This window comes from Pelophylax lessonae, assembly GCF_965119305.1.
Source record: "Pelophylax lessonae genome assembly, chromosome: 2".
NCBI classification, from domain to species: Eukaryota; Metazoa; Chordata; class Amphibia; order Anura; family Ranidae; genus Pelophylax; species Pelophylax lessonae.
The window spans coordinates 739,805,704-739,831,283 of record NC_138769.1 but is presented as its reverse complement, the minus strand read 5'-3'; the positions used below and the strand labels follow the sequence as shown (position 1 = coordinate 739,831,283).

The following is a 25,580-nucleotide window of genomic DNA, read 5'->3' as shown; positions in this document are numbered from 1 at the left end:
TTTATTGTGTCACTCTACTTGCACTGTGTTATTGGGACTTTCAATATCACTGTTTTTTTGATTCAACATTTATTAATGTTTATCGCATTATTTGAGTTTATGGTAACATTGTTTATCATTTTACACTAAGCGATTAATTTTGATGTTCATTCACTTAGCGCAGCAATATTATTTACTCATATTTCCCGGACAGCTTGGCCCGTTCTGGAAAAAATAGTGGATCTACTGGCAGGATCAACAGGTAATGTTACAGGGGGGGGGGGGTCAAAAAAATAAAATTGCTGCGTTTAATGAAACTGATACCCTGCATTGTACAGGTCATTCTTCGTTCATGTTCCACTTTAACTCTGTGGCTGCGCAGTAGGTGGCCGCCCAGGTGTGGGTACACTTTAACCCGAGCGATTACTGGCTCAGAGCGCCCTTTGTTCCCGGTTGGGAGTCTGGTTAATACTCTGCGGCCTTTTCACTACTCTGCAGATTCCAGGAGAGATAAGACTCCGGGAAAAGTCATTGCCAAATTCCTCCGTCGCACTTTCTTCAGGATCTGACCGGCCGGTGAGTACGCTGTGACCACTTACATGACTACCTTTCCACGGGGCCCTCCTTGCCTGCTATCACTTTCCCCCAACCCCCCCCCCCCCATACCCCCATGACCGTTACTATGGCCAGCCTAATACTGATCCACCTCCCTGCAACTATTCATGGACTACAAGTCTCAGCATTCCCCCGGACCCTGAGAATTCCCGTTCCATGACCCCGGGACCTGTGTTCAGGATTAGCTGAAGGGGAAAACATTCTGCACACCGAGAATTTATTGTCCTGGGGGCCCAGCCTGAGGCCCTTTTCATATTTATTATGGGGCCCCATGGGGCCCCTGCGGACAGCAGTCTGTATTTTCCTTACTTAGACCTAGACCCTCTTCTAGAAGTTACATTTTATTTTCTTATCTTCCTTTTGTCCCTCTGATCTTTTATCATCTATATAATATAAATTATAATATATAAATGTATTGTTTCTGATCATCTCCTGTACCATGTCTGCAGTCTCTGACGATCTCCTGTAGTATGTCTGAAGTCTGACTGTCTCCTGTACTATTCCTGCAGTCTCTGACCATCTCCTGTAGTATCTCTGCAGTCTGACGATCTCCTGTAGTATCTCTGCAGTCTCTGACGATCTCCTGTAGTATCTCTGCAGTCTCTGACGATCTCCTGTACCATGTCTGCAGTCTCTGACCGTCTCCTGTCAGGTTTCAGTTGCCTCTGTTAGAGAGATTTCCTCTCACTTCCTGTCCCGCTGACAACATTGAACCAGACAGGAAATAATAGTCTCTGACCGTCTCCTGCACCATGTCTGCAGTCTCTGACTGTCTCCTGCACCATGTCTGCAGTCTCTGACCGTCTCCTGCACCATGTCTGCAGTCTCTGACCGTCTCCTGCACCATGTCTGCAGTCTCTGACTGTCTCCTGCACCATGTCTGCAGTCTCTGACTGTCTCCTGCACCATGTCTGCAGTCTCTGACCGTCTCCTGCACCATGTCTGCAGTCTCTGACCGTCTCCTGCACCATGTCTGCAGTCTCTGACTGTCTCCTGCACCATGTCTGCAGTCTCTGACTGTCTCCTGCACCATGTCTGCAGTCTCTGACTGTCTCCTGCACCATGTCTGCAGTCTCTGACTGTCTCCTGCACCATGTCTGCAGTCTCTGACTGTCTCCTGCACCATGTCTGCAGTCTCTGACTGTCTCCTGCACCATGTCTGCAGTCTCTGACTGTCTCCTGCACCATGTCTGCAGTCTCTGACTGTCTCCTGCACCATGTCTGCAGTCTCTGACTGTCTCCTGCACCATGTCTGCAGTCTCTAACTGTCTCCTGCACCATGTCTGCAGTCTCTGACCGTCTCCTGCACCATGTCTGCAGTCTCTGACCGTCTCCTGCACCATGTCTGCAGTCTCTGACCGTCTCCTGCACCATGTCTGCAGTCTCTGACCGTCTCCTGCACCATGTCTGCAGTCTCTGACCGTCTCCTGCACCATGTCTGCAGTCTCTGACCGTCTCCTGCACCATGTCTGCAGTCTCTGACCGTCTCCTGCACCATGTCTGCAGTCTCTGACCGTCTCCTGCACCATGTCTGCAGTCTCTGACCGTCTCCTGCACCATGTCTGCAGTCTCTGACCGTCTCCTGCACCATGTCTGCAGTCTCTGACCGTCTCCTGCACCATGTCTGCAGTCTCTGACCGTCTCCTGCACCATGTCTGCAGTCTCTGACCGTCTCCTGCACCATGTCTGCAGTCTCTGACCGTCTCCTGCACCATGTCTGCAGTCTCTGACCGTCTCCTGCACCATGTCTGCAGTCTCTGACCGTCTCCTGCACCATGTCTGCAGTCTCTGACTGTCTCCTGCACCATGTCTGCAGTCTCTGACTGTCTCCTGCACCATGTCTGCAGTCTCTGACTGTCTCCTGCACCATGTCTGCAGTCTCTGACTGTCTCCTGCACCATGTCTGCAGTCTCTGACCGTCTCCTGTACCTCTGTCCTCCCATTATACAATATTAAACACAATCCAGTGGCCAAAGATTATTATTCTGTTTAATTAACAATTGCTTATTTTTAGTCTATATTTATAGCTAAAAAATGTTTTCTTCCTTTTGAGTGGATAATAATTGGGAACACCTGTCAGGTTTCAGTTGCCTCTGTTAGAGAGATTTCCTCTCACTTCCTGTCCTGGTGAAAACATTGAACCAGATAGGAAATAAGTTGAATTCTTCAAAAGCAATACAGACAGAAACATGCGTTTTTCTTTTTATTTCTCAGAAAAATATGTGAAACGAAATCCCCTGTTTGGATTTGAATTTCTGTTTCTGTTGCAGATTTCCGCTCACTTCCTGTCTGGAAAAATGTTGTCACCAGGACAGGAAATGAGAACCTCTCTCTAACAGAAGCCTAGATAGCAGTAAACACCCCACAGGAGTTCTGACCCTCCCTCCTTTCATCATAACCAGTAAAAAAAATTAAATAAAAATTAAAAAAGTAAAAAAATAAAAAATAAAATAAAAAAATATTAAAGTAAAAAAATTAAAAGTAAAAACATTTTTTGGCTTGACATCAACTTCAACCACATATACTGCGGGGCGGCGGCTCTTCGGCACACAATCACGTACAGGTACCTCATTTCATGCTTTTGGGTCGGCAGTACGCACGGGCGCCGCCGGTGACTTGCTACCCCTGTGATTGGACACAGCAGGAGCCAATCAGCAGGTCCAGCAGATCTGATGTCCACCGGGACCCGCCCATTGTTCCCGAGACAGGCAGACCGCTGCTTTGTGACAAGGGAAGACAGAGATCCTGTGTTTCTGCTAAGCAGGAACACGGATCTCTGTCTTCCCCCAGTTCAAGCACCTCCCCCCCCACACAGTTAGAAAGCACTCCCTAGGCACGCAGTTAACCCTTTATTTGCCTCCTAAAGTTAACCCCTTCCTAGCCAGTGTCATTAGTACAGTGACAGTGCATTTTTGCATACCTCCCAACTTTCTGAGATTGAAATAAGGGTCACCTATAAGCAAAAGTATGTAAGCATAGGACACACCCAGGGCCGTCTTTTGATTGGACCCTGGGCAAATATTTTCTTGGGCCCTCCAAAACCCACCTATCAACTATTTGCAGGCCGCGCAGGCTCAAGGGACAGCTGCTTTGGGCCCCTCAACAATGACTGGGCCCAGGGCAGCTTCCCCTTTTGCCCTGTGTTAAAGACGGCCCTGGTAACACACCCCCTGCCACACCCTCCTTAAAGAAGATTTCTACAAAAAAAATTATTGGTTAAACCAGCAAGTGATTTTTTTTTTTTTTTTTTTTTTTTTTTTTTTTACCACTACTATGCCTTTATATTGGCCTTAGGAATGTAAACATGTAGAAATTTTAGAAATTGGATGAAAAGTTTAGCACCGTAAAACCCTTTTTGATACATAAGTAATGCATTTTATATACAACTATATAGATCAGACCAAAATGAGGAGGAAAGAGGGACAGCGGGAGCAAATCCGGGGCAGTCCCTCCAAATCCGGGACAGTCCCTCCAAATCCGGGACAGTTGGGTGCGCTGACTTTTCTTTTAGCACTAATCACTGTATTGGTGTCACTGGTCCCCAAAAAAGTGTCAGGTGTCTGATTTGTGCACTGCAATGTCGCAGTTCTACCATAAGTCGCAGATCACCATCATTACTAGTAAAAAAAAAAAAAAACATCCCATAGTTTGTAGACACTATAACATCAATATACACTTATTGGGTTTTTTTTTTTACCAAAAATATGTATCAGAATACAAATTGGCCTAAATCGGGGGACCTCAAAACTACGGCCCTCCAGCTGTTGCAGAACTACACAACCCATGAGGCATTGTAAAACTGACATTCACAGACATGACAAGGCATGATGGGAATTGTAGTTCCTGAACAACTGGAGGGCCATGGTAACAAATGCCGGCACACGAATGCTTAATTTTGATACGATTTATTCCAGCATGACAGCAGTGTACAACATGGTAAAATTCGTAGCCTTACTCATAGCCGAAACGCGTTAGATTTTACCATGTTGTACACTGCTGTCATGCTGGAATAAATCGCATCAAAGCGAAGCATTTGTGTGCCGGCTTTACTTGGAAGCAATTGCAAGCATCTGGGCGCTGCAGCCTGAGCACCGACGCATTCGTTCCGCTATGCGGGAGACCCTAGGGTGAGTTTGCATCCAAATAGAGGGCCATAGTTTGAAGACCCCTGGCCTAAATTGATGAAGAAATATTGATTTTTTTTTTTAATTGGATATGTTTTGTATAACAGAAAGTAAACAAAAAAAAAAACCCCACAATACTTTTTACTTTCTAAAATAAAACCTATTCAATAAAAAAACAAGAAAAAAAAACAATATTTTTTACTTTCTGATATAAAACTTATCCAATTATGAATGTTTTATATCAGAAAGTAAAAAAATATTGTTTTTTTTTCTTATTGGATCTGTTTTATATCAGAAAGAAAAAACTATTGTTTTTTTTTTATTGGATATGTTTCAGAAAGTAAAACCTATTATTTTATTTTTTTTATATTTTTTTATTGGATGTTTTATATCAGAAAGTAAAAAATATTGTGTTTGTTTTTTGAGTTTTTTTTTTCTTTTTTTTTCTTTTTTATTGGATAAGTTTTCTAGCCGAAAGTATAAAAAAATATTGTGGGGTTTTTTTTTTTATTGGTAAAAAGTTAAAAATATTATGTTTTTCTATTTTAGATGTGTTTTATAGCAAAAAGTAAAAAATTTTGTTTTTGTTTTTTTCCTCTTTTTATATTGGATATGTTCAATAGCAAAAAGTAAAAATTATTTTTTTTTGTTTTCTTTTATAGTGCAAAAAAAAACAAAACAAAAAAAAACGCATAGGTGATAAAATACCACCAAAAGAAAGCACTATTGGTAGGGGAAGAAAAGGTCATCAATTTATTTATTTTTTTTTGTTTGGGTACAGCGTCGCATGACCGCGCAATTGTCAGTTACAGTAACGCAGTGCCGAATTGCAAAAAAAAAAAAAAATGGCCTGGTTATAAAGGGGGTAACATCTTCCGGAGCTGAAGTGGTTACATTTAATTCCGATCCGGAGCCCAAACGGCCAGGTCGAGGACCATCAAACCTGAGGAAATCGGCAATTCTTTATTTTAATTGGGATTATGGATTATTTATAGGGTTGTCACCTTGCTTTATAGCCCCTATTCTGTTAAAAAAAATATTGAGAAGTTGCATTGTTACCAGCGAGGGCGGTAAAATTGTAACGTGAAAGATTTTCTTGGGGGTGCCACAAGGGGGACTTTTCAATTGGGGTGCTTAGGTATTCATTGATATATAAAGTAAAAATAAAGAAAATTTATTTATAGTAAAAAAGCAAGAAAAACTTTATTCTGAACAACAGTAAAAAGTATACTGTAATTAAAGGGATTACAATATACTGTACAAAACTAAATTATATTAAAAGCATATACAGTAAACAGCCATATAGTATCATACAAATATATATACTCTCCTAACACAAGGGTAGATGGTGTATATGCTTTATACCCAGTTGCATCCACAATGGATGGTCTTTGTGCAGGAGGCGTAGTGGCCCACAGCCATTAACCCAACATGTTTCGCGGCACTGCCGCCGCTTCTTCAGGGGTATCTTTGAGGGTATCACATAGGTATATTTGTCATGAAAGAAATATAATAACGACTTTTTATCTGTTATAAATTCGCAGAGATAGTCTTTTCTCTCTAGAGGGCGGTAAAATAACGTCTAGGTGGCAGTTGACTTGTAACCCAGATCTGTCCTCCTGACCCCCGAGCTCCATGGCCGGGATGTGTCCTCCTGACCCCCGAGCTCCATGGCCGGGATGTGTCCTCCTGACCTCTGAGCTCCATGGCCGGGATGTGTCCTCCTGACCCCCGAGCTCCATGGCCGGGATGTGTCCTCCTGACCCCTGAGCTCCATGGCCGGGATGTGTCCTCCTGACCCCCGAGCTCCATGGCCGGGATGTGTCCTCCTGACCCCCGAGCTCCATGGCCGGGATGTGTCCTCCTGACCCCCGAGCTCCATGGCCGGGATGTGTCCTCCTGACCCCCGAGCTCCATGGCCGGGATGTGTCCTCCTGACCCCCGAGCTCCATGGCCGGGATGTGTCCTCCTGACCCCCCAGCTCCATGGCCGGGATGTGTCGTCCTGACCCCCCAGCTCCATGGCCGGGATGTGTCCTCCTGACCCCCCAGCTCCATGGCCGGGATGTGTCCTCCTGACCCCCCAGCTCCATGGCCGGGATGTGTCCTCCTGACCCCCCAGCTCCATGGCCGGGATGTGTCCTCCTGACCCCCCAGCTCCATGGCCGGGATGTGTCCTCCTGACCCCCCAGCTCCATGGCCGGGATGTGTCCTCCTGACCCCCCAGCTCCATGGCCGGGATGTGTCCTCCTGACCCCCCAGCTCCATGGCCGGGATGTGTCCTCCTGACCCCCCAGCTCCATGGCCGGGATGTGTCCTCCTGACCCCCCAGCTCCATGGCCGGGATGTGTCCTCCTGACCCCCCAGCTCCATGGCCGGGATGTGTCCTCCTGACCCCCCAGCTCCATGGCCGGGATGTGTCGTCCTGACCCCCCAGCTCCATGGCCGGGATGTGTCGTCCTGACCCCCCAGCTCCATGGCCGGGATGTGTCGTCCTGACCCCCCAGCTCCATGGCCGGGATGTGTCGTCCTGACCCCCCAGCTCCATGGCCGGGATGTGTCGTCCTGACCCCCCAGCTCCATGGCCGGGATGTGTCGTCCTGACCCCCCAGCTCCATGGCCGGGATGTGTCGTCCTGACCCCCCAGCTCCATGGCCGGGATGTGTCGTCCTGACCCCCGAGCTCCATGGCCGGGATGTGTCGTCCTGACCCCCGAGCTCCATGGCCGGGATGTGTCGTCCTGACCCCCGAGCTCCATGGCCGGGATGTGTCGTCCTGACCCCCGAGCTCCATGGCCGGGATGTGTCGTCCTGACCCCCGAGCTCCATGGCCGGGATGTGTCGTCCTGACCCCCGAGCTCCATGGCCGGGATGTGTCGTCCTGACCCCCGAGCTCCATGGCCGGGATGTGTCGTCCTGACCCCCGAGCTCCATGGCCGGGATGTGTCGTCCTGACCCCCGAGCTCCATGGCCGGGATGTGTCGTCCTGACCCCCGAGCTCCATGGCCGGGATGTGTCGTCCTGACCCCCGAGCTCCATGGCCGGGATGTGTCGTCCTGACCCCCGAGCTCCATGGCCGGGATGTGTCGTCCTGACCCCCGAGCTCCATGGCCGGGATGTGTCGTCCTGACCCCCGAGCTCCATGGCCGGGATGTGTCGTCCTGACCCCCGAGCTCCATGGCCGGGATGTGTCGTCCTGACCCCCGAGCTCCATGGCCGGGATGTGTCGTCCTGACCCCCGAGCTCCATGGCCGGGATGTGTCGTCCTGACCCCCGAGCTCCATGGCCGGGATGTGTCGTCCTGACCCCCGAGCTCCATGGCCGGGATGTGTCGTCCTGACCCCCGAGCTCCATGGCCGGGATGTGTCGTCCTGACCCCCGAGCTCCATGGCCGGGATGTGTCCTCCTGACCCCCGAGCTCCATGGCCGGGATGTGTCCTCCTGACCCCCGAGCTCCATGGCCGGGATGTGTCCTCCTGACCCCCGAGCTCTATGGCCGGGATGTGTCCTCGCAAGCCTCCAGAAAGTATAGTTTTGGGTCCTGTCTGCTTCCCAGAAGGACTGCAGGTAAATCTATATTGTTCTCTGTCTGCCAGAGAGCAGGATCTGTTAGTAAGGTCTGCTCATTGTGCTCAGGTGCAACTCGTTCTATCTGCAGAGTGTTTCACAATGGTCCAATAGGAAGGCATGTTGGACAGTGGAAGGAAACCTGACAAATGACTGCCCAGGCATTTAATACAGCCCTGGTGATTTGGAAGAGGAAAGTGCCTTGGTGCATGCTGGGATACTGTATAAATGCCAGTAGCACATGTGCTCGGGGTCTTTCGTCTGGAGTCCCGGAGGGAGGGGGCAGCTGCCTCCTTTCTGTAGAGGTGCCAGGTGGCCGACCAGAGGGCCTAAAGAATTAGAGCAGAACTGAACCCGGAGGTCCTGCGAAGTTGACTAAAAAAGGGGAGACACTGAAGGATCTGATTCTGCAGTACAGTGAGTACAGATCTATGTCAAGGGGCCTGACCTGCGGGGGGCCACCCCTGCAGCTAGAAGAGTGGGTGGACGGGAGACTTAACCCTTTCCATTCATGTGGCAGTATGGTTTAAGTAGTGAGACGGCTTCCGCAAGCAATCTGGTTAGGCCAAATGAGAGTTGTCCTTATCCAATGTACATAGTTCCAGTTGGGGGTATCCCACTATTCCCTTCTCCCATCCAAGTTCCACAATCAATACTAAAAACCGACACCCCTGCACTGTTTATTGAGAAACGAGCCATTGGGAGTAAGGAGGGATGTGTGGACTGTCCCTGAGTGACTGTGTGCTCGTAATCAGAGGAGGTCTAACAAGTCCTCCTACAGCAAGCCCTACGGGGACCGTGCTACATATATATAGATTGGTGTGCTTTCAACTCCTGGTGACACCTCTATGCTCCCAGAACTCCCCCCTTAACCACTTGCCGACCGCTCACATGGAGCGTACTGCGGCAAAGTGACTCGTTATCGTCCAGCGACGTAGGTCTACGTCACTGGACTCCTCCCCTTGTGGGCGGCGCTCGCGTGCCACCGGAGCCTCGCTCCCGCTGTATTCAGACACAGCGGGAGTCGGGCCAGGGTGAGGAGCGGCGGTGATGACCGCCGCTCTTCCCCGATCGTTGGGGATCGAGTGAGGAGATCCGCCCGCTTGTGTAAACAAAGCTGGCGGATCTCCTATGTGACAGGCAGGGACAGATTACAGGATTCAGCATAGCTCAACCTGCGATCTGTCCTTGTGTCACACAATCCCCCTCCCCCCGCCTCCCCCCGCACACGTCAGTAAGCACCAGGCATACATTAACCCCTTGATCACCAATAAAGTTAACCCCTTCCCTGCCAGTGTCATTTTTACAGTAACAGTGCATATGTATAGCACTGATTACTGTAGTAATGTCACTGGTACCCCCAAAAGTGTCAAAAATGTCAGTCAGGGCTCCGATCTGTCTGCCGCAATCCCGCTAAAAATCCCAGATCGCCGCCATTACTAGTAAAAAAAAAAAAAAGATAAAAATGACATAAATTTCCCGTAGTTAGTAGCTGCGATAACTTTTGCGCAAACCAATCAAAATACGCTTATTGCGATTTTTTTTTTTTTTTTTTTTTTTTTTTTTACCAAACATAGGTAGCAGAAAACAAATTGGCCAAAAATGTTAAAAAATTTTTGATTTTTAAATTTTTTTGGGGGGGAATTTCATATATAAAAATGTGAAAAATATTGTTATTTTTTCAAAATTGTCGCTCTTTTTTTGTTTATAGCGCAAAAAGTAAAAATCGCACAGGTGATCAAATACCACCGAAAGAAAGCTCCGTTTGTGGGGAAAAATAGGACATAAATTTAATTTGGGTAAAGTGTCGCACAACCGCGCAATTGTCCGTTAAAATTAATGCAGTGCCGAATCGCAAAATATGGCCTGGTCAGGAATGGGGTAAAATCTTCCGGTCTTAAAGCGGTTAAAAATACGCTCATTGAGAATTTTTTTGTCAAAGACATGTAGCTAAATACATTTTGGCCTAAATATATGACAAAAATTGAATATATTGGATATTTTTTAACTGTCAAAGTAGAAAAATATTGTTATTTTTTCAAAATTGTTGCTTTTTTTGATTAATATTGCAAAAAATGAAAAGCGCAGAGGTGATCAAATACCACCCAAAGAAAGCTCTGTTTGTGGGGGAAAAAAAGGACGTAAATTTTGTTTGGGTATGGCGTTGCATGACCGCGCAACAGTTAAAGTCGCACAGTGCCAAATCGCAAAAAGTGGCCTGGACGTAAAGCAGCAAAATCCTCCGGTCCTAAAGTGGTTAAAAGGCAATCAAATAAGCCTTATGATTGTAATGTTTGGGATGATGATCCATCAATCCTAGCCTGGTTCCAGGTATTCAGATAATCCTTAGAGGTGGTCCCTTTAAAACTCCATCTCCCACGCTCAATCCATATATTGGGGTAAAAGAAAGTCATCTCCCACGGTGTAGTATTTAAAATCCGTACGTTTATTAAAAAATACTACCTCGCACATTAAAAAAAATAAAAACTCTGTTGTGTGTTAAGTATACAGTGTCTTGCCAGTCTCCTACATCACTTCTGGTTTGGGATGTCCTACGCGTTACGTCCCAGCACGTGACTTCATCAGGGAGGATATGATCAACATGTATAAATACATAAGGGGGTCCATATAGTGAATAATATATATAAGGTATAATGTGTGGCACCTTTAAAACTCCATCTCCCACGCTCAATCCATATATATGGGTAAAAGAAAGTCCTCTTCCCTGGTGTAGCATTTAAAATCCGTACGTTTATTAAAAAATACTACCTCGCACATTAAAAAAAATAAAAACTCTGTTGTGTGTAAGTATACAGTGTCTTGCCAGTCTCCTACATCACTTCCGGTTTGGGATGTCCTACGCGTTACGTCCCGGCAGGTGACTTCATCAGGGTGGATATGATCAACCTGTATAAATACATAAGGGGGTCCATATAGTGAATAATATATATAATGTATAATGTGTGGCACCTTTAAAACTCCATCTCCCACGCTCAATCCATATATATGGGTAAAAGAAAGTCCTCTTCCCTGGTGTAGCATTTAAAATCCGTACGTTTATTAAAAAATACTACCTCGCACATTCAAAAAAAAAAAAAACTCTATTGTGTGTAAGTATACAGTGTCTTGCCAGTCTCCTACATCACTTCCGGTTTGGGATGTCCTACGCGTTACGTCCCGGCAGGTGACTTCATCAGGGAGGATATGATCAACCTGTATAAATACATAAGGGGGTCCATATAGTGAATAATATATATAATGTATAATGTGTGGCACCTTTAAAACTCCATCTCCCACGCTCAATCCATATATATGGGTAAAAGAAAGTCCTCTTCCCTGGTGTAGCATTTAAAATCCGTACGTTTATTAAAAAATACTACCTCGCACATTCAAAAAAAAAAAAAAAACTCTATTGTGTGTAAGTATACAGTGTCTTGCCAGTCTCCTACATCACTTCCGGTTTGGGATGTCCTACGCGTTACGTCCCGGCACGTGACTTCATCAGGAAGGATATGATCAACCTGTATAAATACATAAGGGGGGTCCATATAGTGAATTTGGCGTTGTTATTCAATTTAAGGTCATCACAGAGGACAAGGGGGCACGTTTTACTTCTGGAGGAGCAGAAATTTTGTCTTTAAATACAGAAAGGTTTCTTCACTGTAAGAGCTTTGAAAATGTGGAATAGACTCCCTCCAGAGGTGGTTCTGGCCAGCTCAGTAGACTGCTTTAAAAAAAAAAAGGCCTGGATTCTTTCCTAGGTGTACATAATTTAACTGGGTACTAATATTTATAGGTAAAGTTGATCCAGGGAATATCTAATGATCAGGAAGGATTTTTCCCCCTGCTGTAACAAATGAGATCATGCTTTGCTGTGGATTTTTTTTTGCCTTCCTCTGGATCAGTTGTGGAAATTGGATTGTGTATATGGGATTGTATAATTTTATTTATTTTTCTCCTTTTTATTGGTTGAACTAGATGGTCATTTTTTCAACCTGACTAACTATGTATCTAGGCTACAGTTAGTGATAACATGACAACCCGTGTCCTCCTAATGTGCAGAACCCCTTTGATTGCCTGTGTTGTGAATTACAGACCTGATAGCAGAGTCATGCTGCGCTGGATCGTCCTTCTGGCATGTATTTCCTTTCTGTCTGCTGCTGACTACATGGATCAGTGTATGGACGGCAAACACCACAAGCAAGATCCCGGCCCGGAGGGCAACTTGTATGGCCAGGTGAGGGACAAAGAAACATTGGGGAGATCCGTGGTTGATCAGAGACACATTGAGGGTAGTCATATAGAGGCTGATCAGTGGGGTATTGAGGGTAGTCATGTAGAGGCTGATCAGTAGAGTATTGAGTGTAGTCATGTGGAGGCTGATTGGTGGGGTATTGAGGGTAGTCATGTGGAGGCTGATCAGTGGGGTATTAAGGGTAGTAGTCATGTGGAGGGTGATCAGTGGGGTATTGAGGGTAGTCATGTGGAGGCTGATTGGTGGGGTATTGAGGGCAGTCATGTGGAGGCTGATTGGTGGGGTATTGAGGGTAGTCATGTGGAGGCTGATTGGTGGGGTATTGAGGGTAGTCATGTGGAGGCTGATTGGTGGGGTATTGAGGGCAGTCATGTGGAGGCTGATTGGTGGGGTATTGAGGGTAGTCATGTGGAGGGTGATTGGTGGGGTATTGAGGGTAGTCATGTGGAGGCTGATTGGTGGGGTATTGAGGGCAGTCATGTGGAGGCTGATCAGTGGGGTATTGAGGGCAGTCATGTGGAGGTTGATCAGTGGGGTGACCGCGGTGCTAATGGTGGTGTCCTCTGCTGAAAATGCGTATTGCCTGGCTGTTGGTACGTCTGAGTGAGCAAAGGGGTTTAGATCCACCATTGCTGACCACCATTCTGCCCCTGCAGTGCTCCCCCTGGAGTGAGAAGGCGTGCTGCACAGCCAATGTCAGCGAGGCCGCCCACCAGGACCAGTCCGACCTCTACAACTTCAACTGGAACCATTGTGGGGCGATGAGCGACAAATGCAAGACGCACTTCATCCATGACACCTGCTTCTACGAGTGCTCCCCCAACCTGGGGCCCTGGATCCAATGGGTGAGCAATGACTTTCTATGGACAGCTGAGACCCATGGTGAATGTAACGTATAACACAGCGTACAGCACAGTGTGAGGAGTGTAAGGGGATATACAGCGGAGAACAGTGGTTAGGGCATTGTAATATAAAGCACAAGTGCAGCATTATGTAACGTACAGTACAGTGTACAGAGTGCAGCATTATGTAACGCAGTGGCGTAGCGTGGGTTGTCAGTACCCGGGGCAAGGCAAGTAATTTGCGCCCCCTAACCCGACTTTGAGGTCACAAAAGTGTGAAAGGGGCCTTCAGTAATCAAGCTACAGTGTGCCCACTTTCAATGCAGAGTGACCAGCGTGCCCCCTTTCAATGCAGGGTGACCAGCGTGCCCCCTTTCAATGCAGGGTGACCAGCGTGCCCCCTTTCAATGCAGGGTGACCAGCGTGCCCCCTTTCAATGCAGGGTGACCAGCGTGCCCCCTTTCAATGCAGGGTGACCAGCGTGCCCCCTTTCAATGCAGAGAGACCAGCGTGCCCCCTTTCAATGCAGAGAGACCAGCGTGCCCCCTTTCAATGCAGAGAGACCAGCGTGCCCCCTTTCAATGCAGAGTGACCAGCGTGCCCCCTTTCAATGCAGGGTGACCAGCGTGCCCCCTTTCAATGCAGGGTGACCAGCGTGCCCCCTTTCAATGCAGGGTGACCAGCGTGCCCCCTTTCAATGCAGGGTGACCAGCGTGCCCCCTTTCAATGCAGGGTGACCAGCGTGCCCCCTTTCAATGCAGGGTGACCAGCGTGCCCCCTTTCAATGCAGAGAGACCAGCGTGCCCCCTTTCAATGCAGAGAGACCAGCGTGCCCCCTTTCATTGCAGAGAGACCAGCGTGCCCCCTTTCATTGCAGAGAGACCAGCGTGCCCCCTTTCATTGCAGAGAGACCAGCGTGCCCCCTTTCATTGCAGAGAGACCAGCGTGCCCCCTTTCATTGCAGAGAGACCAGCGTGCCCCCTTTCATTGCAGAGAGACCAGCGTGCCCCCCTTCAATGCAGAGAGATCATCGTGCCCCCTTTCAATGCAGAGTAACTAGCGTGCCCCCTTCAATGCAGAGAGACTTACCTACAGCAGCGGCTTCTCCTCAGTTCCCCGAATCTCCTCGGGTCCTCCTGCCTCCTCCTCGGCCAATGGCATGCGTTCGCTTTTCAGCCAATCAGGAAGCGGGTCTCGGACCTGTTTCCTGATTGGCCAGGAGGAGGATCTGTGTGACAATAGCGAATTTTCATGCGCTATTGTCACACAATGGGTGGGCTCGGGGCACACTGCTCTGCGCCCTGGGTCCACCCTTTTTTGAAGCCTAATAGAACCTCTAGCTCTACTCAGGTGATTAAAAAAAAAAAAACCCACTCTGACAGCGCCAGGCTGCTGACTCACTTGCTGCTAAACTGACTGAGCAGTGAGGAGAGGCAGCATAGGCGGGGCTTGGCTTGCAACGCCACCCCACCCTACACCAATGAACAGGTGAGGCACAGTCCAGGCCCGCCCCGCCCCGCCATTTTCAGCCATACGGTGGCCGCGCTGGACATCTCCCAGCCTAAAGATGGAGGCAGCCGCAGACAGTGTGTGAACTGTGTATGTCCGAGTCAGACAGACAGAGTGACACTGCAGATGCGCCCCCCCAGATGTTGCGCCCGGTGCGGCTGGCCCCCCCTGCACCCCCCACGCTACGCCACTGATGTAACGTACAGCACAGTGTACAGAGTGCAGCATTATGTAACGTACAGCACAGTGTACAGGGGGCAGCAGGATGTAACGTACAGCACAGTGTACAGAGTGCAGCAGGATGTAATGTACAGCACAGCGTACAGAGTGCAGCAGGATGTAACAGACAGCATAGCATACAGAGTACAGTAGGATGTAATGTACAGCACAGTGTACAGAGTGCAGCAGGATGTAACATACAGCACAGCATCCAGAGTGCAGCATTATGTAACCTGCAGCATTATGTAACCTACAGCACAGCGTACAGAGTGCAGCATTATGTAACCTACAGCACAGCGTCCAGAGTGCAGCATTATGTAACCTACAGCATAGCGTCCAGAGTGCAGCATTATGTAACCTACAGCATAGCGTCCAGAGTGCAGCAGGATGTAACCTACAGCACAGTGTACAGAGTGCAGCATTATGTAACCTACAGCACAGTGTACAGAGTGCAGCAGGATGTAATGTATAGCACAGCGTCCAGAGTGCAGCAGGATGTAACCTACAGCACAGTGTACAGAGTACTGTGTTTTATGTTATAAAACCCCAAATTCTGCCGCCTGCGGTACATTACACTCTCCTCACCACTGTTCTTTCTACACTGTGCTGTACATCACACACTCCTCACCACTGTTCTTTCTACACTGTGCTGTACATTACACACTCCTCACCACTGTTCTTTCTACACTGTGCTGTACATCACACACTCCTCACCACTGTTCTTTCTACACTGTGCTGTACATTACACACTCCTCACCACTGTTATTTCTACACTGTGCTGTACATTACACACTCCTCACCACTGTTCTTTCTACACTGTGCTGTACATTACACACTCCTCACCACTGTTATTTCTACACTGTGCTGTACATTACATACTCTTGACCGCTGGCGCTGCATGTGACACTGTGCTGAACAATGCATACTTCTGACCACTGCTTGTCATATACTGTGCTGTGCATATTCCTGACCACTGCTTTCTGTACACTGTTCTGTAATTCTGTAAACCCCCCCCCCCCTCCTCCCTCCTGGCGCAAATCCTCTACCCCTAAGATTTTCTGCTCTGAGAATAAATCCCCCCCCCCCCCCCAAGCATAAATCTCTCTTCTCTTCTCTTCTCTTCTCTTTTCTTTTTTTTTTCTCTTTTTCTCTTTTCTTTTCTCTTCTCTTTTTTCTCTTCTTCTTTTCTCTTTTCTTCTCTTCTCTTTTCTCTTCTCTTTTTTTTTTCTCTTCTCTTTTCTCTCTCCTCCCCCCCCCCCCCCTAATTTCCTCTCCTAGCATATATTCTCCACCCCTCAAATCCTCTCAAACTCCTTCTCTCCCTGTGCAAATCCTCTACCCCTCAGATTTTTCCCTGTGAGCATACCCCCCCCCCCCCCACGGCAGGTCAAATCCATATTCCTACAGTCTTGAACATGTATATACTAGATTTTCCCAGCCACCCTACATACAAAACTAGCCGACAACTTGACTTGTACTGGAATCTCTCTTTAATTGAACAGTTTCACACATCCCCCTCCTGATCAAACCACCCCATCAGGTCAGAGGTTGCCTGATTACATTCCTATGCAGAGGAAATTGTATACAGAAATATAATTAACATATCTAAACAACAACCAACACAAACAGTATACTATTTCCACTCAGCAACTATTTCCACTCAGCAACTAACAGATGACAATTATTCAATCAACCTGAGCCAATTAAGTAGCAGACTTTCCGTCCTCGAGCTCCTGGAATACAATACACATTATCTCAATACACATCTAAGCATTGCTTTGAATATTTCGGAATCACAGACTTCATGGCAACAGGCTATAGGTCTAGCAGTGTAAAGTGGGATTAAATCTTCATATTTCTTGAGAGATATGGTTGATATTACTCTCCCATTTGAAGTTATCCAAACCATATTCTCAGTGTCCATTAAGTATCTGTCTTTCACTCCCAGTGATGGTGAGTACCGTCACATATCTTCCCTCCCAATGGTAGACTAACCAGGTACCAGACCTCCAACCGGTCTGTGCCTGAGTTGTCTGGTAACAAGTCCCAAAGAGTCAATCCATCATGGCAGCTTCCTTGACAAAGTTCCACATAGTTTGTAAGTTCGTCCTGGCAGGGCGCATGGAGCTCTCATAGCCGATCAGTCTGTGGAAGTCTGGTTTGGGCAGGCCAGACTGGGCTTCTTGGTCACCCTGTGTCCCTAATAGACACAGGGTGACTTAGACATAAGAGGGGCCCAGGGGACTGAGAGAGGGGTTTTCCCAACCTCTCTAAGGTAGGCTGTGTTCCATGGGCCCTCCCAATGTCTGCACCCACCCAGTACCCCAAACAAATTGTCCATAAAACAGCGTTACTCACCCAGCCAACCTCTGCCTCTCTCGTAGAACATACCCGCCGCTGGGGATAAGGGTGGACTGGCCCTTCTCCCGAGAGTCCTTTCAGCCACTGGAGAGAAGACAGGGTGGTGGGGCTCACTTCGTCAGGCTGTTGGGGATCTGGGCCGACCGTCCAGCATCCCTAGGATATACAAGTGAAGACTGTAGTCCCATTCACTACCACAGGAACTCCATCTTTTGTATGTTGAGGGCAGAGGCCAGCACACTCTGCTCTGTTGCCAGCTCTTCTGCTGGGTTGGTGTCATCATTCTAGGGCACCATCTGCTGCTGACTCCCCTTCCCAGGTGCACAGATCCTGGCTGGGGAGGGAAGACAGTTTCCTCTGCTCTGACTGACTGTTGGGGAGGGAGGACAACAACCTCCTCTCCCTTCTCACCCTGGGCCTCCGGAACTGCCACAGGTGTGGGGGCAAAGGTCTTGGACCCCCTGTCCAGTTGTCAGCGCCCATGTCCCAGTTAGTGGTGTAGGAGAAAGGTCAGCTGCCTCTTCTCCCAGGAAGGTCGAAGCTGCTGTTGGTGTTGGTCAGAGCCCCATGATGTTGGGCCCTGATGCCAGCTGTTCTGCAGGAAAGCAAACTGTAAAGTCAGTGGCCTTGCACACATCTTCCTGGGTCACCAATTGTTGCAATCCTCTATTCTAGCACTAATCCCCCCCCCCCCCCCCAATCATCCCTGCTAGCACAAGTCCTCCACCTCAAATCCTCCTTCCTAACAGAAACCGATCTCCTCTCAATCACCCCTTCTAGCACAACACCCCCCCCCCCCAAATCCCCATCGTGTCCAGGGCAGCTGCCCCTCCTGCCCATCTCTTGCCCTGGCCTAATGCCGTTATGTATTCTGAACGCTCCAGCATCTACCATACAATAAAACATTTGTTTGGAGTAACCCTTTAAGTGTCCATTGCAGGTGGATCAGAGCTGGAGGAAGGAGCGGATTGTGGACGTCCCCCTGTGTATCGAGGACTGTGAGACCTGGTACGCAGACTGTAGTGGAGAATACACCTGTATGGAGAACTGGCACAAAGGCTGGGACTGGAGCACCGGTGAGTGGATCCATCTACTGTCCACCCCAAACCAGCCCCGCACCACAGCAGGGAGTACGCACCATAAAACTGCATGGGCATGGCTTCTAATTTCAATTATCTGGAATCCATCCTTACCAAATCCATACATTAGATTTACTAGAACCATATGATGTGAAGGCCCACCTAGACTAACTAGATGAGAGAAGTCCCTATAGGACATGGGAAATGGGAACACACTTGCAGTCACTAGGCAAACTGGAAAGACTAGACACAGGGACTGGGGCTGCAATTGGAGGCACTGGGTGCACTGGAGATGCTAAGGTAACATAGGGACTTGGGGCACAATGGCGTCATTAGATGACATGGGGGATGGAACCGCACATGGTGTCATTGGGCACACGAGAGTCCTTAGATGATATGGTGACTGGGAGTGCACTTGAAGTCACTAGATGACGCAGGGATTGGGGGGGCATACTGGAGTCACTAGGTGACGCGGGAACAGAGGGCGCACTTGGAATCACTGGGCACGCTGGAGTCCTTAAGTGACATGGGGACTGGGAGCACACTTGGAATCAGCTGGGCATGCTGGAGTCCTTAGATGAGATGTGGACAAGGAGTACACCTAAAGACACTGGAGACACTAGATGACACAGGGATTGGGATTGGAGTCGCTAGGTGACACGGAAACAGAGGGCACACTTGGAATCAATGGGCACTCTGGAGCCCTTTAATGACATGGAAACTGGGAGCGCACTTGGAATCCCTTAGCACGCTGGAGTTCTTCAATGAGATGTGGACTAGGAGTACACCTAAAGACACTGGAGACACTAGATGACACAGGGAAAGGGGGAACTATTGGAGTAACTAGGCGCAGTAGAGTCACTAGATGATACATGGACGGAGAAGGCACTTGGAAGAACTGGAGTCCTCAGATGGGCCACAATGGAGGAGTTCTTGGATGACCTGAGGACTGGGACAGGGAGGGTACTTGGAAGTCACTCTTTTCACTGGAGACACCAGAAGATACAGGAACTGGGGCACATTTGGAGTCACTAGATGACACATGGACAGCGAGGGCACTTGGAATCACTGAGCACACTGAAGGAGTCCTTCAATGATAAGGAGGGCACTTCTAGTCACTGGGTGCGCTGGAGACACTAGATAACACTGGGACACACGGGACTCCTTAGATGACATGGGGACTGCACTGGAGTCAATGGGCACATCAGAGTTACCGGATGACACATGGACAGGGAGGGCATTTGGGAATCACTGGGCACACTGGAGTCCTTAGAACAGTTAAGGACTGGGATGGGGAGTGAACTAGGAGTCACTAGGTGCACTTGAGTCACCAGATGACTCGTGGACTCGGAGTTCACTAGGAGTTACTGGGCGCAACGGAGTCACCAGATAACATGTGAACAGGAAGGGCACTTGGCATTACTGGGCACATAGGAGTCCTTAGATGATATGGGGACTGTAAGTGCACTTGGAGACACTAGAGGCACTAGATGACACATGGACTGGGAAGACACTTGGAATCACTGGAGTATTTAGATGACGTGGAGACTGGGAGCTCACTTGAAGTCCCTGGGCGGACTGGAGTCACCATTTGACACGTGGACAGCGAGGGCATTGGAATCACTGGGCACACTGGCGTCCTTAGATGACATAGGGACTGGGATAGGGAGCAAACTAGGAGTTACTGGATGCACTGGAGTCACCAGATGAGGGCATTGGAATCACTGGGCATATGGGAGTCTTTAGATGATATTGGAACTGGGAGTGCACTGGGCGCATTGGAGACACTAGATGACACAGGGACTAGGGGTGCACTTGGAGTCACCACATGATACATGAACAGAGAGGGTACTTGGAAGCACGAACAGAGAGGGCACTTGGAAGCACTGAAGTTCATAGATGGGCACACTTGGATGACATGAGAACTGGGACAGGGAAGGCACCTGAAGTCACTCTTTGCACTGGAGACATTAGATGACATGGGAACTGGGGTGAACCTGGAGTCACCAGAGGACACAAGGACAGCGAGGGCACTTGGAATCACTGAGCACACTGGAGGAGTCCTTAGATGACACAGGGACTGGGACAAGGGGGGCACTTGTAGTCCTTGGGTACATGGGAAACACTAGATGCAACGGGGACTGGGACACATGGGAGTCTTTAGATGACATGGGGAAGTGGGGCTGCACTGGTATTACTGGGCACACCAGAGTCACCAGATGACATGTTTACAGGGAGGGTATTTGGAATTACTGGGCATTTGGGATTTCTTCGATTTGAGTTGGGGACTGGGATAGGGAGTGAACTAGGAGTTACTGGGTGCACTGGAGACACCAGATGGTACGTTGACAGGGAGGGTACTTGCAATCACTGGGCACATAGGAGTTCTTAGATGATCTGGAAACTGGAAATGTAATTGAAGTTACTGGGCGCACTGGAGATGATAGATGACACAGGGACTGGGGATGCAATTGAAGTCACTCTTTGCATTGCAGACACTAAATTTTATGGGAACTGGGGGTGCACTTGGAGTCACTAGATGATACATGGACAGAAAGGGAATCGCTGGAAGCACTGGAGTCCTTAGATGGGCACATTGGAGGAGTACTTGGATGATGTGAGGACTGGGACAGGGAGTACACTTGACGTTACACTTTGCACTGGAGACACTAGATGAAACTTGAACGGGGGACATCCTTGGAGTGACTAGATGATACATGGACAGCGAGGGCACTTGGAACCACTGAGCAAACTGGAAGAGTCCTTCGATGACATGGGGACTGGGACAAGGAGGGCATGCTGGAGACACTAGATGACACAGGGACTAGGGAAAACAGGAGTCCTTAGATGAATTGGGGACTGGGGCCACACTGGAATCACTGGGCGCACTGGAGTCACCAGATGACAAGTTGACAGGGAGGGCATTTGAAATTACTGGGCATATCGGATTTCTTCGATTGAGTTGGGGACTGGGATAGGGAGCAAACTAGGAGTTACTGGGCGCACTGGAGTCACCAGATGACACATGGACAGGAAGTATACCCAGCAATCACTGGGCGCATGGGAGTTTTTAGATGATATGGAAACTAGAAATGTACTTGGAGACACTGGGCGCACTGAAGACGCTAGATGACACAGGAACTGGGGGGTGCAATTGGAGTTACTAGATGATACATGGTGGTTGAGGGAATCGCTGGAAGCACTCGAGTCCTTAGATGGGCACACTGGAGGAGTTATTGGATGTAAATACAAACACAAAGAAAGGGCGCACCAGCCTAGCGCATTATCCTCCGCGGGCTTTTAATAACATAAGTTAAAATCAACTACTCACAAACCTGAGGCTCTGAGGAAGAGGCACGGCCTCGAAACGTGTCAGCCCTCCGTCTACATGAGACATTGGACTTTTCTATTGATGCTGCTCTTTGGAATTGATATGCTGGTTTATCACGCATGTTTGTGAGTAGTTGATTTTAACTTATGTTATTAAAAGCCCGCTGAGGATAATGCGCTAGGCTGGTGCGCCCTTTCTTTGTGTTTGTATTTATAGTGTTTTTCGACCACCCCGGTCGTAGAGGGCAGCAAGGCTTAGCCATATTGGATGTCAAGTGTGATTTCCAAGATAAAGGCAGCCTGAGGACCTGGTTCTGAGCGCAGGAGCAGGGTGCTCAGCATCACTCTTTTTGTTTCGGAGTTATTGGATGACATGAGGACTGGGACAAGGAGTGCACTTGAAGTCACACTTTGCACTGGAGACACTAGATGAGACGGGAAGTGGGGGGGGGGGGGACGCACTTGAAATCACTAGATGATACATGGACAGAGAGGAAAGCACTGGAGTCTTTAGATGGGCACACTGGAGGAGTTATTGGATGACATGAGGACTGGGACCAGTAGTGCAATTGAAATCACAATTTGCACTGGAGACACCGGATGATATGGGAACTGGGGGCGCACCTGGAGTCACTGGATGATACATGGACAGCGAGGGGCACTTGGAACCACTGAGCAAACTGGAGTCCTTCGATAACACGGGGACTGGGACAAGGAGGGCACACTGGAGACACTAGATGACACAGGGACTAGGGCACATGGGAGTCCTTAGATGGCATGGGGACTGGGACAAGAAGGTCATGCTGGAGACACTAGATGACACAGGGACTATGGCACACGGGAGTCCTTAGATGACATGGGGACTGGGGCCCCACTGGAATCGCTGGGCACACCAGAGTAACCAGATGACACATGGACAGGGAGGCCATTTGGAATCAAGGGGCACACTGGAGACACAGGGTGCCCAGGGTCTGGAGGCATACAGCAAGGACACAAGAGACACGGGGGATACAGGTAGGTACTGCACCTGGAGAGCCCGGCTGAAGGGTAGTGACACATTGTTGGAAGGCGGAGCCACACAACTCTTCGCAATTTAAAAGTGGCACCAATGAGTGAATCCCCAGAAGGGCTGGTGGCCATGGACCTGGGAAAGGACCTGGGACATTAGATCCCAGTAGAGGCGAGTGTCTCTGCAGGCAGTAAGATATTATAGAGTTTTATTATTTTCCAATATGACCTCCAGGGTTATATCCTGTGACAATTTATATACACACATACTGTATATCACTGGGCAGAGCCCCCCTTTATTTCTCCTTCTTTCCCGAGCAGGGTCGAACCGGTGTCCGGTTGGGAAGGGGTGCCGAAAATTCACCGACGTCTTTCCCTCCGCCAAGGACTTCTGCGAGAAAGTCTGGAGCAACTCCTACAAATACACGACGCACAAGCGTGGCAGCGGGCTCTGCATGCAGATCTGGTTCGAGAAGGAAAACCCCAACGTGGCCGTCGCCAAATACTACGCCGACCGCCTGAACTCCGCCCAAACCCCTCGCCCGTTCCTGTTGGCCTTCCTGGCGCCTCTCTGTGTCTTCTGGGCATGGTAACGCCGGGCTGGATGTGAGCTTTGTATTGCAGGACACGGGGAATGTATACATAGAGCTGGCTGCGTCAAATGATGGCAAATATAGCGGAGTTTATGTTGTAATGTAATGTTGTAGCAGAGGACTAGGAATGCGCACCTGTGCACCTTCCTGCTTCTCGGACGCCGCTGTCAGACTGACAACTTAGTCTGAGTTTTACTTTAAGTGAACTGATGCTGCTAAGTTTGATCTGGGCACCTAGGCTTCACTCACCTCTGATGACAAAATGGTGAGCGCAGACTGGGTGAACCCTTACCAACCAATTAGAGGCGGAGTCATTGCCCTTGCCTGTCGCTTGTAGGCTCAAATCCATTCCTGATTTCTAAATTCTCCTCCACTGAGTCTCAAAAAAATAAAATAAATAAATAATGTTGCTGGCTCTACCTTCCTTGGCAAGGAGTCTTACCCCTCTTTCTGTATTCACCAGAAAATTAAACGGGGGGGGGGGGGGGGAACCATTACAGATCTGCTGGTGGGAGGAACTGGGAACCTCACTACTTGAGACTCTGATATGAGGCCAGTGCTTGAATTCACCCTCCACCAGTCTACACCCTAAATGAGAGTGGGACTCTACCCAAAATTTTGTTTTGAGCAGAGACTTGCATAGTTTGATGCCCACCACTGGGGGCGCTCTTGTTGTCTTTTGACTCTTATGGGAAGATTCCCCCCCCCCCCCCCAAACTCCATAACCTTCCTTAGAAGTAGTTTGTTTACTATCCCTGGACTGTGTTCTCCGTATGTTCCTATGGACAAGAATATTACATTATAAGCTGTGTGGTGTCATTGCCCCCCCACCCTAGTGGACATTCTATAGGAATTTATAGATGGTATAGTCCAGCTGTGTGGTGTCATTGCCCCCTCTAGTGGACATGCTATTGGAATATATAGGTAGTGCTCCTCAGTGCTGTGGTGTCATAGCCCCCTAGTGGAAGCTCTATTGGAATATATAGATAGTGCCCTCAAGCTGTGTGGTTTCACCCACCCCCCCCCCCCCCCCCCCAGTGGACGCTCCATTGGACACTCCATTGGACACTATAGGTAGTGCCCTCAAGCTGTGTGGTGTCATTGCTCCTTTGGAATATATAGGTAGTGCCCTCCAGTTGTGTGGTGTCACCCCCCCCCCTCAGTGGACGCTCCTTTGGACTATATAGGTAGTGCCCTCCAGTCGTGTGGTGTCATTGCCCCCACCCCTAGTGGACGCACCATTGGAATATAGAGGTAGTGCCCTCCAGCTGTGTGGTGTCATCGCCTCCTAGTGGACGCTCCATTAGATTATAGGTAGTGCACTCCAGCTGTGTGGTGTCATTGCCCCCTAGTGGAGGCTCCATTAGAATATAGGTAGTGCCCTCCAGCTGTGTGGTGTCATCGCCCCCTAGTGGAGGTTCCATTAGAATATAGGTAGTGCCCTCCAGCTGTGTAGTGTCATCGCCCCCTAGTGGAGGCTCCATTAGAATATAGGTAGTGCCCTCCAGCTGTGTGGTGTCATCGTCCCCTAGTGGACGCTCCATTAGAATATAGGTAGTGCACCCCAGCTGTGTGGTGTCATCGCCTTCTAGTGGACGCTCCATTAGAATATAGGTAGTGCACCCCAGCTGTGTGGTGTCATCACCCCCTAGTGGAGACTCCATTAGAATATAGGTAGTTCACTCCAGCTGTGGTGTCATCGCCCCCTAGTGGAGGCTCCATTAGAATATAGGTAATGCACGCCAGCTGTGTGGTGTCATCGTCCCCTAGTGGAGGCTCTATTAGAATATAGGTAGGGCACCCCAGCTGTGTGGTGTCATCGCCCCCTAGTGGAGGCTCTATTAGAATATAGGTAGTGCCCTCCAGCTGTGTGGTGTCATCGCCCCCTAGTGGAGGTTCCATTAGAATATAGGTAGTGCCCTCCAGCTGTGTGGTGTCATCGCCCCCTAGTGGAGGCTCCATTAGAATATAGGTAGTGCCCTCCAGCTGTGTGGTGTCATCGCCCCCTAGTGGACGCTCCATTAGAATATAGGTAGTGCACCCCAGCTGTGTGGTGTCATCGCCCCCTAGTGGAGGCTCTATTAGAATATAGGTAGTGCAC

The 25,580-nt window shown here is 49.0% G+C and overlaps 1 protein-coding gene across 1 annotated transcript; it reads left to right on the top strand.

The window, feature by feature from the left end:
* Positions 1–428: 428 nt before the first annotated feature.
* Positions 429–23,637, top strand: LOC309546328 (folate receptor alpha-like). The gene is made up of 5 exons (XM_082245940.1): positions 429–555; positions 12,379–12,520; positions 13,195–13,383; positions 18,410–18,545; positions 23,208–23,637. Exons 2-5 carry the CDS (start codon positions 12,395–12,397, stop codon positions 23,477–23,479), a joined length of 723 nt encoding a protein of 240 aa, XP_082102066.1. The 5' UTR covers positions 429–555; positions 12,379–12,394; the 3' UTR covers positions 23,480–23,637.
* Positions 23,638–25,580: the final 1,943 nt, after the last annotated feature.